This window comes from Hypomesus transpacificus, unplaced genomic scaffold (genome assembly GCF_021917145.1).
Source record: "Hypomesus transpacificus isolate Combined female unplaced genomic scaffold, fHypTra1 scaffold_152, whole genome shotgun sequence".
In the NCBI taxonomy this organism is placed as follows: Eukaryota; Metazoa; Chordata; class Actinopteri; order Osmeriformes; family Osmeridae; genus Hypomesus; species Hypomesus transpacificus.
This window is the reverse complement of record NW_025813719.1, coordinates 233,341-247,870: the sequence shown is the minus strand read 5'-3', so window position 1 is coordinate 247,870 and position 14,530 is coordinate 233,341. Positions and strand designations below refer to the sequence as shown.

Below are 14,530 nucleotides of genomic sequence, written 5' to 3'. Positions count from 1 at the left end.
GTCTGAATTACATATACAGTGCCCTCCAAAAGTATTGGAACAGTGAGGCGAATTCCTTTATTTTTGCTGTAGACTGAAAACATTTGGGCTTGACATCAAATAATGAACGTGAGACCAGAGATCAACGTTTCAGCTTTTATTTCCAGGTATTTACATCAGGATCTGATGCACAACTAAGAAAATATCACATTTTGTTTGAATCCACCCATTTGTCATGTGAGCAAAAGTATTGGAACAGATATACTTAAAACATATTTAAGTGAATAAGACTTAATATTTAGTTGCAAATCCTTTGCTTTCAATAACTGCAGCAAGTCTGTGACCCATTGACGTCACCAAACTTTTGCATTCTTCCTTTTTGATGCTTTCCCAGGCTTTCACTGCAGCCTCTTTCAGTTGTTGTTTGTTTTGTGGGGTTCCTCCCTTCAGTCTCCTCTTAAGCAGGTAAAATGCATGCTCTATAGGGTTTAAGTCTGGAGATTGACTTGGCCAGTCTAATACCTTCCATTTCTTGCCCCTGATGAACTCCTTTGTTGTTTTGGCAGTGTGTTTTGGGTCGTTATCTTGCTGCATGATGAAGGCTCTGCCAATCAGTTTGGTTGCATCTTTCCTTAAATTGGCAGACAAAATGTTTCTGTAGACTTCCGAGTTCATTTTGCTGCTGCCATCATGTGTTACATCCTCAATGAAGATTAATGAGCCCGTCCTAGAAGAAGCCATGCAAGCCCAAGCCATGACATTACCTCCACCGTGTTTCACAGATGAGCTTGTGTGTTTGGGATCATGAGCAGTTCCTTTCTTTCTCCAAACTTTAGCCTTTCCATCACTTTGGTAAAAGTTAATCTTTGTCTCATCAGTCCATAAAACTTTGTCCCAGAATTTTTGAGGTTCATCTCTGTACTTTTTGGCAAATTCCAGCCTGGCCTTCCTATTCTTCTTGCTAATGAGTGGTTTGCATCTTCTGGTGTAGCCCTTGTACTTTTGTTCATGAAGTCTTCTGCGAACAGTAGATAGTGATACCTTCACTCCTGCCATCTGGAGGTTGTTGCTGATCTCACTAACAGTTGTTTTAGGGTCTTTCTTTACAGCTCTCACAATGTTTCTGTCATCAACTGCTGATGTTTTCCTTGGTCTACCTGTTCGACGTCTGTTACTTAGTACACCAGTAGTTTTCTTCTTCTTCAGGACATTCCAAATGGTTGTACTGGCTATGGCCAATGTTTCTGCAATGGCTCTGATTGATTTTCCATCTTCTCTAAGACTCACAATTGCTTGTTTTTCACCCAAAGACAGCGCTCCGGTTTTCATGTTGTTTTCACCTCTGAATACAGTCTGCATAGACAAAACCTATCTTACCCAATCTGAACCTGAGTGTAGACATTCAGTGGTATTTATTGATTGAATAATGTATGTAATAGGACACACCTGGGCAACAAAACACACCTGTCAGTCATATGTTCCAATACTTTTGCTCACGTGACAAATGGGTGGGTTCGAACAAAAAGGTGATATTTTCTAATTTGTGCATCAGATCCTGATGTAAATACCTGGAAATAAAAGCTGAAACGTTGATCTCTGGTTTCACATTCATCGTTTGATGTCAAGCCCAAATGTTTTCAGTCTACAGCAAAAATAAAGGAATTGGCCTCACTGTTCCAATACTTTTGGAGGGCACTGTATGTGAAAGGAATCCCTTGCGTCATCTGATGATACAAAAGTGAATCACAGCCTTGTAAGGCAGGGAAAAAAATGTGCAGCCGGCAGCAATTGAACCGAAACGGGGGGAAATGGCTTTAAAGCAGGATCCTGTTGAAAAAGTATTTAACACTTGCAAATCAGTGTATCCATGAAAGGTAGTGAATGCTGCACACTGTTAGGCCGGCAGGTAGTAGGCCGATGAGACCAAACAAAGGGCCTCAAAAAAAGTTGGATTCCAGGGGACCAAGGTAGGATTAAATTGCCTCTGAACTTGCTGACAAATTGAGTATTTAGTGATCCTTAATCTGTTAATTTATACGTTTATTATATTGAGTGACAGTATATCTTTTGTATATAAAAAAGGGAAAGTGGTTAAAAGAAAATCACTCATCCTTGCGTGATTTGAAGACAGCACTTGTCACATTTGTCTACCCACTGGGTTTGAATGTACATTTTGAATATGTAGAATAAAAGTCTAATCCAATTTGGATACATTTTATTTACAAAATGTGGAAAATAATAAATACAATCCTGAATGTAGCTGTGACTAAGACATTATTATTGCGTGGAAATATAGCTGATGTGTATTTTCTCAAAATAAGTCAACTTTGTACTAATATGTTGTGAATTTTGTTAATTAACAAAATACCTATATATATTGTTTCTCCTGAGCAGAAATGGGGGTGTGTCACATTGGTATGGTGGGCAGAAGCCTGTCCTGTAAGAGCCAGTATTGAACATGTGCATTAGAAATACAGTTGACTAACAAGGCTACAGTGTTTTAACAGGTGAAATAGTTTTATGTTGAAAAAGCATTGATGTTGCATCAATAATAAAGGTTATGCGGCTCATTTAAATTTCTTCTGTCGTGTATGTATGTTTCAGGTGGAGAAAAGCAGCGTGTGGCCATCGCCCGGGCGATACTGAAAAATCCCCCTATCTTACTGTATGATGAGGCCACATCCTCTCTGGATTCGATCACTGAGGAGGTGCTACACATTCATACAAACATTACCTCACATTCAAACCAACATCTCTGAGTAAAATCATTTGAATACTAGAGAGGGTACAATTTCTGGGGAAATTGTGAGGTGTGACTGCTTCGGTTGCCGATGGGTCAGTTTTGTTACAGGAATTTTACAACTGATATTTCTGTATATTTTAAATAGGTATGCATACTTAATATTTTTGAAGATGGCATAGACTACAAATCTAAGTAACAGTCAGTATCTGCTGTGGCTCCCAGCCTCATTAACCTGATTTCAGTCTGGGCTCGCCCGTGGGCCGGAAACGCTGCCCCCTCCTCCCCCAGTTACTACGCACTACATTTTTACAGATATATTTTTTAGACTGCTACACATGTTGTACATCATTGGAAAGATACGATTCTTGTGCTTCCATTGCAATAAACCATATTAAGATCAAGTCGCAGCAGCAAGTACAGTCAACGTCTTTGTCCGGGGACCACTATAAAAACAAAGCCAAAGCAAAAAATTGTACTCACCCTAAAAGGTTCAGATTGGTCCTGGTATGCAAACAACTCATCAAAACCTGATCTGCGTTACATTCCCAAAGGTCCAAAGTATCTAACCATGTTGAGTAGTTGTCCAAAAAATGAATTTTATTCACACATGGCCACGATCTTGTTGCTTCATTCTGCAATTTTTTCTGTGTCTCACACACTATCGCTCATCACTCATCACTCATTTCGGTCTTTTGTCACGCCCTCCCGCAACACATTGTATTTCTCACGCAGATGTATTTTTATTTTTATATATATATTTAATATCCTGCAGCACCCAACCAAAATTCCTCTGGCCCCCCAGAGGAATTAAGAACTCCTTAATCGTTCTTAATCGAGCCTGCCACTCATCAGCCAATAAAAAATAAAAAAAAAGAAAGGGTCTATACAATAGCCAATTGGAAAATGGCACCATTGTATCTGGGTAAGATTTAATGCAACAACCAATGGGAAAAAAAGCATATCCTGTAATTTTTCGTGATTCTGCTACGTCTTCCGAAAGTTTTGTTCACCTACAAAGCAAACCACTTGAGCTCGAGCATCACTTTGAGCTATTTTAATGTTACAACAAATTCACACTTGTTTGACACAAACAATGTTAACCAGAAAATTAGCATCAGTTTTTTATGTGTCTTAACCAACAGTTTTACAGCCTGTTCACTGACAACACCTGCTCAGAACAAGTAGTTCATAGATGTAGCCGGTGTGTATCGGTGAAACTCACTCTTCAGGTATGTAACAGGCCCGCATGGACGGATTGCTAGCTTTTCGTTGGCGTAGTTGGTAGTGGTGGCGCTTGGGATGTCAGAGGTGGCAGGTTCAAATCCAGTGCGGGGCTAACATAGGCCCGATACCTCTGACGGAGCTTGCAATACTTCGTCTGTTACATATAATAGGTCTAGTCATATTTTCGTTATCACACGATGACTGACATATTTTAAACATCTCTTTCCAAATAGGCGTAATAATTGTATTAGCACTAAATACATTTAAGTGTTTTGCATAGTCGATGATATAGGTCACTTTTAAAATCATGTCATATTTAATAATAATATCCTGGCCATGGATGCATTAATCATTGCTGCCTTTCAAAGATGTCAGGTAAAAAGCAATTAATGAATTAATTTTGAGGGGGGGGGGATGTAACTATTGCCTGTCTTCAAAACTTGAGAGCCCTGGGAATAGATGTGCTTCGAGTATGTATGAGTGGATACTCTTAAAATTTCCGCTACACTCTGCCCTTTCGATTGACACCTTGTTTCAAGTTCAAGTATTTTATTTGTCAGGTACACAGAACAACACAAGGTCAGACTGGGCACTGAAATTCTTAAGACAAGACTACGCAAGCACCTGGCATAACATAACATATAAGTACACAGAACATAATTTACCTTGTTACCTTGTTTGACCAAATAGGAGCTTCCATGCCCGGTTGACAGCCCTCTACAGCCAACAAGGTCTGTGCGTCCGTCCTGCCCCCCCCCCCCCCCCCCACCACTCGTTCTAAACAAATGTTTGTAACTGGCCTTGACTGGCTCTGAAATGAGCTTGTTAGCCTTGTAGCTAAGGAGATGCTGAAAATGCTATTACCCAACATGCTAGGTATCTGTGGAGCCTTCAAAAAAAAAGTCCCGGGCGTAATATAGATAGACACAAGCTAATGGAGCTAGAAAGCTGACAAAAGTATCTGAATTTGAATTTGAAAGATCTTAAATATTTGTGTATAATTAATTTTAAATATAAAATGAAATTCAGATTTTGTCTGAACTAGGCCAAAGGTGAAACAAGCTTGCTTTCACAGGGAAAAGTAGATGATTTCAGAACTTATACCTCATTGGGCTCTATCCTATTCCTCCAACGAGGAACTCTTAGTTTTTGTTCTGAGGTGAGTTTGGTCGTTCTGAAATTGTCTACTTTCCCTGTGAAAGCAAGCTGTTTCAGCTTTGGCTTAGTTCAGACAAAATCTGAAATTCCGCATTCTGAATTTCAGCAATCTGAATTTCCGCAATCTAAATTTCAATAACCTGAATTCCCGCAATGTGAATTTCAGAAATGTTTATTTCTGGATCAAAATAATTCAGATTTTTGAAATTCGGCATACAAATAATTCAGATATGATAAATTCTGCAAAATATTTCCGTTTTATCAAATTCGACCAAAAAATATTTCAGATCTTTCATATTCAAATTCAGATACTTTTGTCAGCCTTCTAGCTCCATACACGCTGTTTGTTGTGCATCAATCCTGGGAATCAGATAAAGCACTCCAATGTGTTCATGCTTCAGTTTTTGTGTTTCAGCAATACTAATGGGGGATTTAGCTATTAAATATGATAGTTCTAGCAGTGCGTGTCCACTGCAGCGACGCGATGCGAGCGACAACATGTTTTCCATTCATTTTCTATGGAGCCAGGCGAATCGCTTGTGTGGTGCATTGTGGGTGGCGACGCAACGCGACAGAGTTGAGATTTTCTCAACTTTATGCAAATGAGGAGCGATTTTCGCTAGCGATGGCCAATCGGAGTGTTTTCTTGTTTCTCGTAACGTAGCAACAATGGTAAACTTTTCTAGCTTTCTAGATTTCAAGGTGGAGAAACTAATCATTTGTGAGGCCGTTTACCCAGTCATGTAAGATACATAGCTGTATTCGTACAGAGATGTTAATACAAAAAAAAGATGCATGGCGCAAGGTTTGCCGAAGTTGTGGGTGCTTGTACTTTCAAATTCAGTTTAGTCACATTACGTAACTTCGTTCTGTGGTAACTAGCTAGCTAGCCCAGCTGGAACCCCATCGATCCCCGTAGTATCGACCGATTAGCAGAGACTGTTGAATATAGTAAAACGTTTTTTTACACATGTCAACGTGTATGTCTATTAAACAGTTTTGAATTTTGTATACAAGTTGTATTTTGATCAATGTTGCAACTACGTAAACCCAAGTCTGCTCACTTGGCCATGACAACTACAACAGTGACAATGTAGAACTACATTCTACATTGATCTGTTTGAAACGCCCCCGAGCGTGGTGAACTGTGGGAAGGCGAGCGATGACAAGCGATTTGCGTCGCTGCAGTGGACACGCACTGTAAGTACCACCTTTCATTAGAGATATCAATTATGAAAAATAATACCTTTTTATCTCAAGTATTTGACCTTGGTCATTTTGGAGTCTGTAGAAGGCCCTTTTAGAAAACGCCTGGATGTACTTGTACACATGTGTCAAATATGAATATATTGTGGTATTATGTTTGACTTTTGACTTGAATTGGGTAAGGCTTCAAGCTGTGGTGTAATTCCGTCTTCCAGCTAATACCTACCAACTCTAGGCCTTTTCAGGCCTCTGTTTTCAAAACAAAATCTAGGCGGAGATAGAAACTTTCAGTTTTCTAGTGTTCAAGCTTGGTCCTGACAACAGGGGATATAACTTCAGAGTGTCACCTTTCAAAAAGACCATTTCAGGGCTCTACAGTGCGACCATTTCACTCGCATTTGCGCCTAAAAATATGTATGTGTGAACTTGAAAAATAATTTACGAGCAGAGTGCGCGAGTGACGTAGCCTGGCTGCCAGCCCAACTTCTCCCCGCCCACAAAAAAATTTGGTCGGGAAGTTGGGTCTGGAGGGTCTCGAATTGGGAACAACTACATAAAACCAGGATCTGGGCGGACCAATGAAATTGCCAGGGCGGGCTTTATACGATGATGGACAGATGATCAACAGTAACATAATCAACAACATCACGAAAGCGCCCTTGGGTTGAATTCGTTTTCAACAAACAACATATTACGTTGCTCTTATTGGTTGTAGGTCTATCCAATTGAGCGAAGAGGCATTTGTTTTACGAGTTCGGTTGAAACACGCCCCGTAGTCACAGCCCAACGGAGAGTTTTCAGACTCATATTCTGACTAGAATTCTGAGTGTGGCAACGTCAGGCTACGAGTGACGGGCTGTTGTCAATAAACAGAACCACAGCGCGATGAAGTGAAGCACCATTGATTTCACATGGAAAGCAAGTGACGGAGTCGCGACTCCACGATGTGAACATAGCATAATGACGCGCGAGCGACAATTCACAACCAATGGGCCAGAGCCATTTAAAAAGAAAGTTACAACACTCTTTGATCTCGCCGACACATGATCACTTTGTTCAATTAGCTCGCAAAAAACCCCACTGCTGGCAACCTGTTTGGTTTTCAACGGGACAGACAGTAGCAGCATCTCGATTTACTGACATTTCCGGTATATTAACACATAATATCAATTGGTTACTGGTGTGTTGTATTATATATAGTGTCTGATACTTTATTAACATTTATGTATTACATTAACTTATAACACTACGCAGGCAGCAGTATTGTCAAGCAGAGCTAGAAATGGCTATGCTAGCTACCATACTGTAGCTCACGCCAGCTCAATTTAAGACAAGGAAGGAGTTTTGTAAATAGAACAGAATATACAAGGCAACCAATTGCATTCAATAAAACATTTTATTATGCAATATGTCCAGTGAGAGGGTCGTTTGTTTTAAGTGAGTGGACCTGAAATTCCTGCTGAGCGTCGACACCTAGCTGGACGATAGGGGACCCCTTAATCTGCAATTCATTGTTGCTAGCTCTAATCAGATGTGCATTTAGAATCTAACAAGCTATATCTTACAATACACTTGAAGTAAAGCTTGCTATTTAAAATTTGGGTGACCAGACGTCCTCTTTTACCCGGACATGTCCTCTTTTCGAGACCTAAAAAATGCGTCCGGTAAGGATTCCAAATTTGTCCGGGATTTTGCCTCGTCGGAAATATGTGTCTTATGGGTCTTTCACAAACTACAACACCAGTCATGTTCAGTGTAACGAAGCAAGTTAGCTGGTAAATTTATCAAATTACTGCATTATTTTAAAACTATTTTCAAAATCAGCTAACTTGATTAACTTGATAACACTGAACATGAATGGGGTTGAATGTTTGGGACTAGGTCGCAAATGACACGCTTTACTTCTGCCTTCTTCGATTAGACCACAATGGAAGTCTATGGAAATGTCCCAACTCTCTTTTTATATGGCTCTGGGTCTAACTAGCTTTGACTACCAAGCCTTTTAATCCGTGGCATGCTTATATAGTCTATAATGTCCCAGTATTTTAAGAAAATATTAACTATAACTATATACATGTTTCTTAAACTATTTGTTTTAGTTCTATCAGAGTGAAAGTTGCTAGTGGTCTGGCATTAACTGTTAAATCAGTGGCGTTGGTAGACATAAAACTGTACTGGGGCACAGGCCCTTATTCATATCCCTTCTTCCAAGCTTGTTGCGCACAATGCACTATTAGGCTATAGAAACTTCCCTCGCTTGACCCACTATAACAGTTCAGGGACGCAAGTTTGATATCAGCTTTGGCAGGGACATCTATAATTAATGCAAGCTTTGTGTTTTCGGTTTGTTAAAACTCAAACTTTAGATAGATTTTACTGGGGGACAGCAGATTTATACTAAGCACATGCCCCTGTAAAAAGGTTTAAACGACGCCCCTGTGTTAAGTTATGTTTAATAAACAAATACAATTTAAAAAAACACTCTGCTCCTAAATTTATTTGTGTGCTCCTAAATGTTTTCATTTAGGAACACATGTACTCCTTGGTGAAAACATTAGCATAGAGCCCTGCATTTACATGCATGTACTCCAAATGGCTCAAGAACAGCTTTCAATTTACTTTGGGTATGCTGTTTAGGCGTTTCCAGGCAAATTTAACAGGATTCTTAGTACTGCAGTGCATCTCCTCATGGACTGCTCCTTATTTACTAGTTCTTGCTGTGAGATGTTACTCCACTCTTCCACCAAGTTCCCAGACATTTCTGGGAGGAGCACTGAGCACCATGGCAGAGCACTGAGAATTATCCATTATCAGGTGTGATTATACCATGGTCTGGGTGAATACTCGATTCTGATTGGCTGCAGGGATGTCCGATATCGGGTGATAACAGACACCTACTACGTAATTGCAGCAAAACTGTCTTTTCACCGTTCTAAATTATTCCGCTGACTACACAGGAGCCTGTACAAAGTATCTGAAAAAAGTAACCATAACAACAGCGACGGAGTCAAAGCCTCCATTTACAATTTTGAAAGACTTTAACAAGCTTGTATATACAACAATGTGTGACTACAATATTTATTTTAACCTATTTGAAAAATAGTATTAGTATTACTTTTCTGAATGTAGTGTGTCAGTGTCACGTAACCGCTCATCTTACATCCCATTCGCTATTCACCTCGCTAGTCAATCTACTGCAGACTGTCGGCCAAGACGACAGTAGCAGCAACTCTACACATGGCCAATTATTTTCTTCTTAAAATTCTTGATTTTATTTGGGGACAATGACATGGCTCGATAGCTGGTTAGTGTTAAACATACTGTCAAATTATAATCACTGTTTGGAGAATGTCAACTTTGATGCGGTCATCTCACATCTATATGCTATTCAACTCGCTCCACAGGCTGCGGCCATACTGTAGCCTAGTACTAGTATATGGCCGATATTGTTTGTGAAAATCTTGATATTGATTTTGCGACAGTGGCATGGCTCGTTAGCTAGCTAATCTTCTTGTCAAACATACTATAAAATTATATTTACTGTTCGTCAGCCGTACACAATGTTTTTGCCTCTGAATCTTGTTAGCATAACGTTAGCTTTCGGGCTAATAGCTCAGCCAAGGAAAAGCCGGTGTTGGTTCTATGAGCTGAGCAGACTATAAAATGTCAGAGTTGGCCAGTGGCGGTCCAAGCACATTTGGCACCCCGGGCCTGTTTTTCACTCGGCTTTCCCTTGGCTGAGCCCGAAAGCTAACGTTATGCTATCAGCAGGCCGAAACTAAACCTCTATTTCGGAACAGGTTAATGTTATAGTCTAACAGCTAATATAATATTGCACATATTTTCGTCCTATTTTCCCTAAAACAATAAAGTTTGGGTACTTTAAGACACCTTACACTCAAAAATGATGTACTAAATGGCGTAAATGCTGCCAATTAATACTTGACGTAACAACTTATTGTAAATGGTCAGTAGCCTAGCCGGTTAAGTTAGGCAACTCTGAAGCATGTACACTGCCTGCTTCATTTGATCTTGATAGGCTAAGCATTCTGTAGCAAATAATAACAATAAACCCAATTTTTATTAATTAAAACTACTTCAGCATAATAATGCACCTAAAATACAAACCTAAGCAAGGGCAGCAATCAATACCGAATCAAGACATGTGCAATTTAGCTAGCAGGGGAAGAATACAAACAACAACAATTTCCAGTTAACTTTAAATTTGCAGAACTATATACTTATACAGTCGTATGCAAAAGTTTAGCATCTGAGGCTGCATGATCATTTCCTGTCTTCACCAAAAAAGATCAATATAATATTGTAATATTCCTTTTCTAGTTAACACTGAGTGCTGGGGTGTTTTCCAGACAAAGATATTTGGTGTAGCAGTATTTAGTTATGTGAAATTATCGTTAAGCCTTCAATTACATAAAAAGGTGCATTTAATCATTAGAAAGGGTATTTAAGTTAGCCAATTGCAAGTTGTGCTTCTCCTCTGAACAGTGGCAACATGGGGGCATCAAAACAGCTATCAAATGATCTAAAAACAAAGATTGTTCTGCAGCATGGTTTAGGGGAAGGCTACAAAAAGTTATCCCGGAGGTTTCAGCTATCAGTTTCCACTGTGAGGAATGTCATTAAAAAATTGAAGGCAACAGGCACAGTTCTTGTTAAGGCCAGAAGTGGCAGGCCAGGAAAAATAACAAAGAGGCAAAGCCGAAGAATGGTCAGAATGGTCAAGGACAACCCTCAGACCACCTCCAAAGACCTGCAAGGTCATCTTGCTGCAGATGGTGTCACTGTGCATTGCTCGACCATTCAGCGCACATTACACAGAGAACAGCTGTATGGGAGAGTGATGCGGAAGAAGCCTTTTCTGAACACGCGCCACAAACAGGCTCGCTTGAGGTTTGCCAAACTACATTTGAACAAGCCAGGCTCATTTTGGAACAAAGTGCTGTGGACTGATGAGACAAAGATAAGAGTTATTCGGTCACAACAAGAGGCGTTACGCATGGAGGCAAAATAACACAGCATTCCTAGAAAAACACTTGCTGCCCACAGTCAAATTTGGTGGGGGGTCCGTCATGCTGTGGGGCTGTGTGGCTAGTGCAGCAACTGGGAATCTAGTTAAAGTTGAAGGTCGCATGGATTCAACTCAGTACCAGCAAATTCTGGACAATAATGTTCAAGAATCTGTTAAAAAGCTGAAGTTAGGGCGGAGTTGGGTGTTCCAGCAGGATAACGACCCGAAACATTACTCCAAATCCACTAAGGCATTTATACAGAGGAACAACTACAATGTTATGGAATGGCCATCCCAGTCCCCAGACTTGAATATAATTGAAAATCTATGGGGTGACTTGAAGTGGGCTGTCCACGCTAGGCACCCATCAAACCTTACTGAACTGGAGATGTATTGTAAGGAAGAATGGTCCAAATGACCTCAATCCAGAATCCAGACACTCATCAGAGGATATAAGAAGCGTCTAGAAGCTGTTATTTTTGCAAAAGGAGGCTCTACTAAATATTAATGTGATTTTTCTGTTGGGGTGCCCAAATTTATGCAAGTGTCTAATTCTCTTATGATGCGTATGCCATATTTTCTGTTTATCAAATAAACCTTATTTCACTGCTAAAATATCACTGTCCATGACGTATGTGTATATATATGACAGACGTTCCTCATCCAAACGCCCAGCAATTTATAGATGAAAGTAATGGAGATCAGGGGTGCCCAAACTTTTGCATATGACTGTACAATAACAGGCTTAAATGAACTGACAACATAAGTTATACGACTTACAGTTCTCAAGGACACACACACAATCTCAACTGCGGTGTGAAGCGCATTTCCGTGCAATTCTCCGACATGCCCTCTAACAATCACTGCTGATAGTTGGCCTAAAATTTTGAACAGCCTGATTTCGGATACCGTGGTGGCAGAAATTTAGCCATGGAGGAAACACTGCACTATATATTATCATTCCAGGTTAAGAATACCAATGGAGGCTGCGTTGGAAATCATAAATCAAACTTTTGTCAGCATTTTGAGTGGAAATGTCATTTGCATTTGTACAGGTGTATTTGTGCACGTCGGGCTGGCCCTAGCAGCGGAACGGCAGTTTAGTGGCCACTCTCCATTCGCGCACCTCACAGTTGCGTATTGATCAGACAAGAAGACACGCTTATCAACTCGATTACTATTGATCAAAACAGAACGAGGGTTCGGCTGTAGCCTACTTGAAACATACTATTGAGAACATATTCGCTGACATACATTGCCCGCGTCCGGAACACAGCTTTTTTTCTTTCTTTCTTCATTGCAGACTTTTTTTTGACTTTAGCGTTCGGGATTTGTCATTGTCGCTCGGGAAAACAAGTTGTTTTTTTTTTTTTTTCACCTAACTGTAATTGTAAATATTACTTTACGCCCTGGAGAAGAAGTTGACCCCCCCCCATTGTCATAATTCACACTCAGCTTTTACGATTACTTTTAGTAGTGAGTTGTGGAAACAGGTAGCCATTTCTCTTATTAAAGTGGATTTTTCTAGCTTCCAGCTGTGGACACTTTCGAGAAGTTTCTATTGGTATTGTCGAACGCAACTATTGGTTTACAGAGCGCTAGATTGGCTTTGCAAAAAATAACTTTGATACGGAGCGTTCTATTAACGGAATGACTCATTTTAAATATCGCTCGATCACGTGAATTTGATCGTGGGAAGCCGAAATCGTGATTGTGATTAAAATGTGATTAATTGTGCAGCCCTAGTTTGAAGTGCTGTTATGGCAGTAGATAATGTTTTGTTGGGGCACAGTTAGAATAAAATATCTTTATTTGTCATTGCATAAGTACAACGAAATTGGGGTATCAGCTCTTAGTGCAGTTGAAAAGTATAAAACAAAAACAATAAAAAATATAGACTCGATAGCCGTATCTGGAATGGATGAGTGGAGCCAGGTCTCCATTATCAACAGTCCTATACAAGTCCGTATAGGACTGCTGGATACCTTTTGCTGCCATCTGTAGCTTCAGCTCATCCATTTTATTTACGATGGATCTGGCATTTGAGAGAAAAGATGCTGGGAAGTGGAAGTTTGTGTGGTCGTCTTCAGTCAGTGACAGTTTGCATTTAACTTGAATGGACAAAATGGACTGCAATATGCAGTGGAAGGATGTATCCAAAACATTAATATCAACAACGAAGGGGACACAGCAATAATCAAACAAAAGCATACAGGTCTCGATCAAAAAATGAGAAACCCCACAACCTCTTCATTAAATGCCACCAGCACAACCTGGTAGACTATATGTTCTTTTACCGCTGGGTAAGATCTTTATAATATTTCAAGCTAGCTAATAACCTACAAAGATTATTATTATTTATTCCATCTCCGGCGAGGTATCTAGCTAGCTAGCTAGGATGGTGACAATCTAAAGTACAGTAACATAGCAGTGTGGAGCAAGATAGCTCCCTTGAACGTTATTGTTCAAGGGATGTGTGTGCATGTTGCTGAAAGTATTCCACATTCACTGTACTGAAACTTGCTTGTAAAACTGATGATCCTGATGTAATGCTATGGCTTTGTATCAGATCGCCAGGTTATTGCTCTCAGGTTGTGCCTTATGCACACTTTGGGACACTCAGGAGTAGGTTGCCCATTCACAAAATGTTCCAAAGATTTAAATTAATTTTGGAATGTTTTGTTCAACATTGAAACAGTATCTTAAACTCCTGGCAACTTGCTAGCATTTGCCAGGGAATAGCTCAGGGGATAGCTCAGCGTGCAATTTTACAGATGGTAACATTAAAATGTTGACGTCAACATCAACATTGTGATTTTAACATTAACAAATGTGTTGAAGAGACTAGTTATGTACTAGTAGTGATAATAACTACTCTTCAGTCCAAGAAGAGCGAGACTGAATTCTCGCAATTTTGCAAATCAACTTTTTTTGAAGATGAACAAAACATTTTTCAGTTTCAAGTAATGACTGGGTTGTTACTTTCTGCTTTAGTATTGCCTATTGTGTTCAAATTGTGTTCAAATAAGGCCCAGTTTATAAGTATGCTCAATCTAGTCGGAATTAACTTCATAGTTCTCAAAATTCTGACCCTTTTCTTTTTTATTAACAGCATTTACTTGTACTTTTTCTTTCAATACTTGAGTACATTTAATATCAGAAAATTATTTTTGATACTTGAGTACAGTAAA

The 14,530-nt window shown here is 39.7% G+C and overlaps 1 protein-coding gene across 1 annotated transcript in view; it reads left to right on the top strand.

Moving 5' to 3' along the window:
• Positions 1–14,530, top strand: part of abcb7 (ATP-binding cassette, sub-family B (MDR/TAP), member 7) — a 94,897-nt gene that overhangs the window by 62,999 nt on the left and 17,368 nt on the right. Inside the window, exon 14 of the mRNA XM_047051388.1 lies at positions 2,584–2,687. Within this exon, the coding sequence (XP_046907344.1) occupies positions 2,584–2,687 (104 nt within the window). The remainder of the gene's footprint in view (positions 1–2,583; positions 2,688–14,530) is intronic.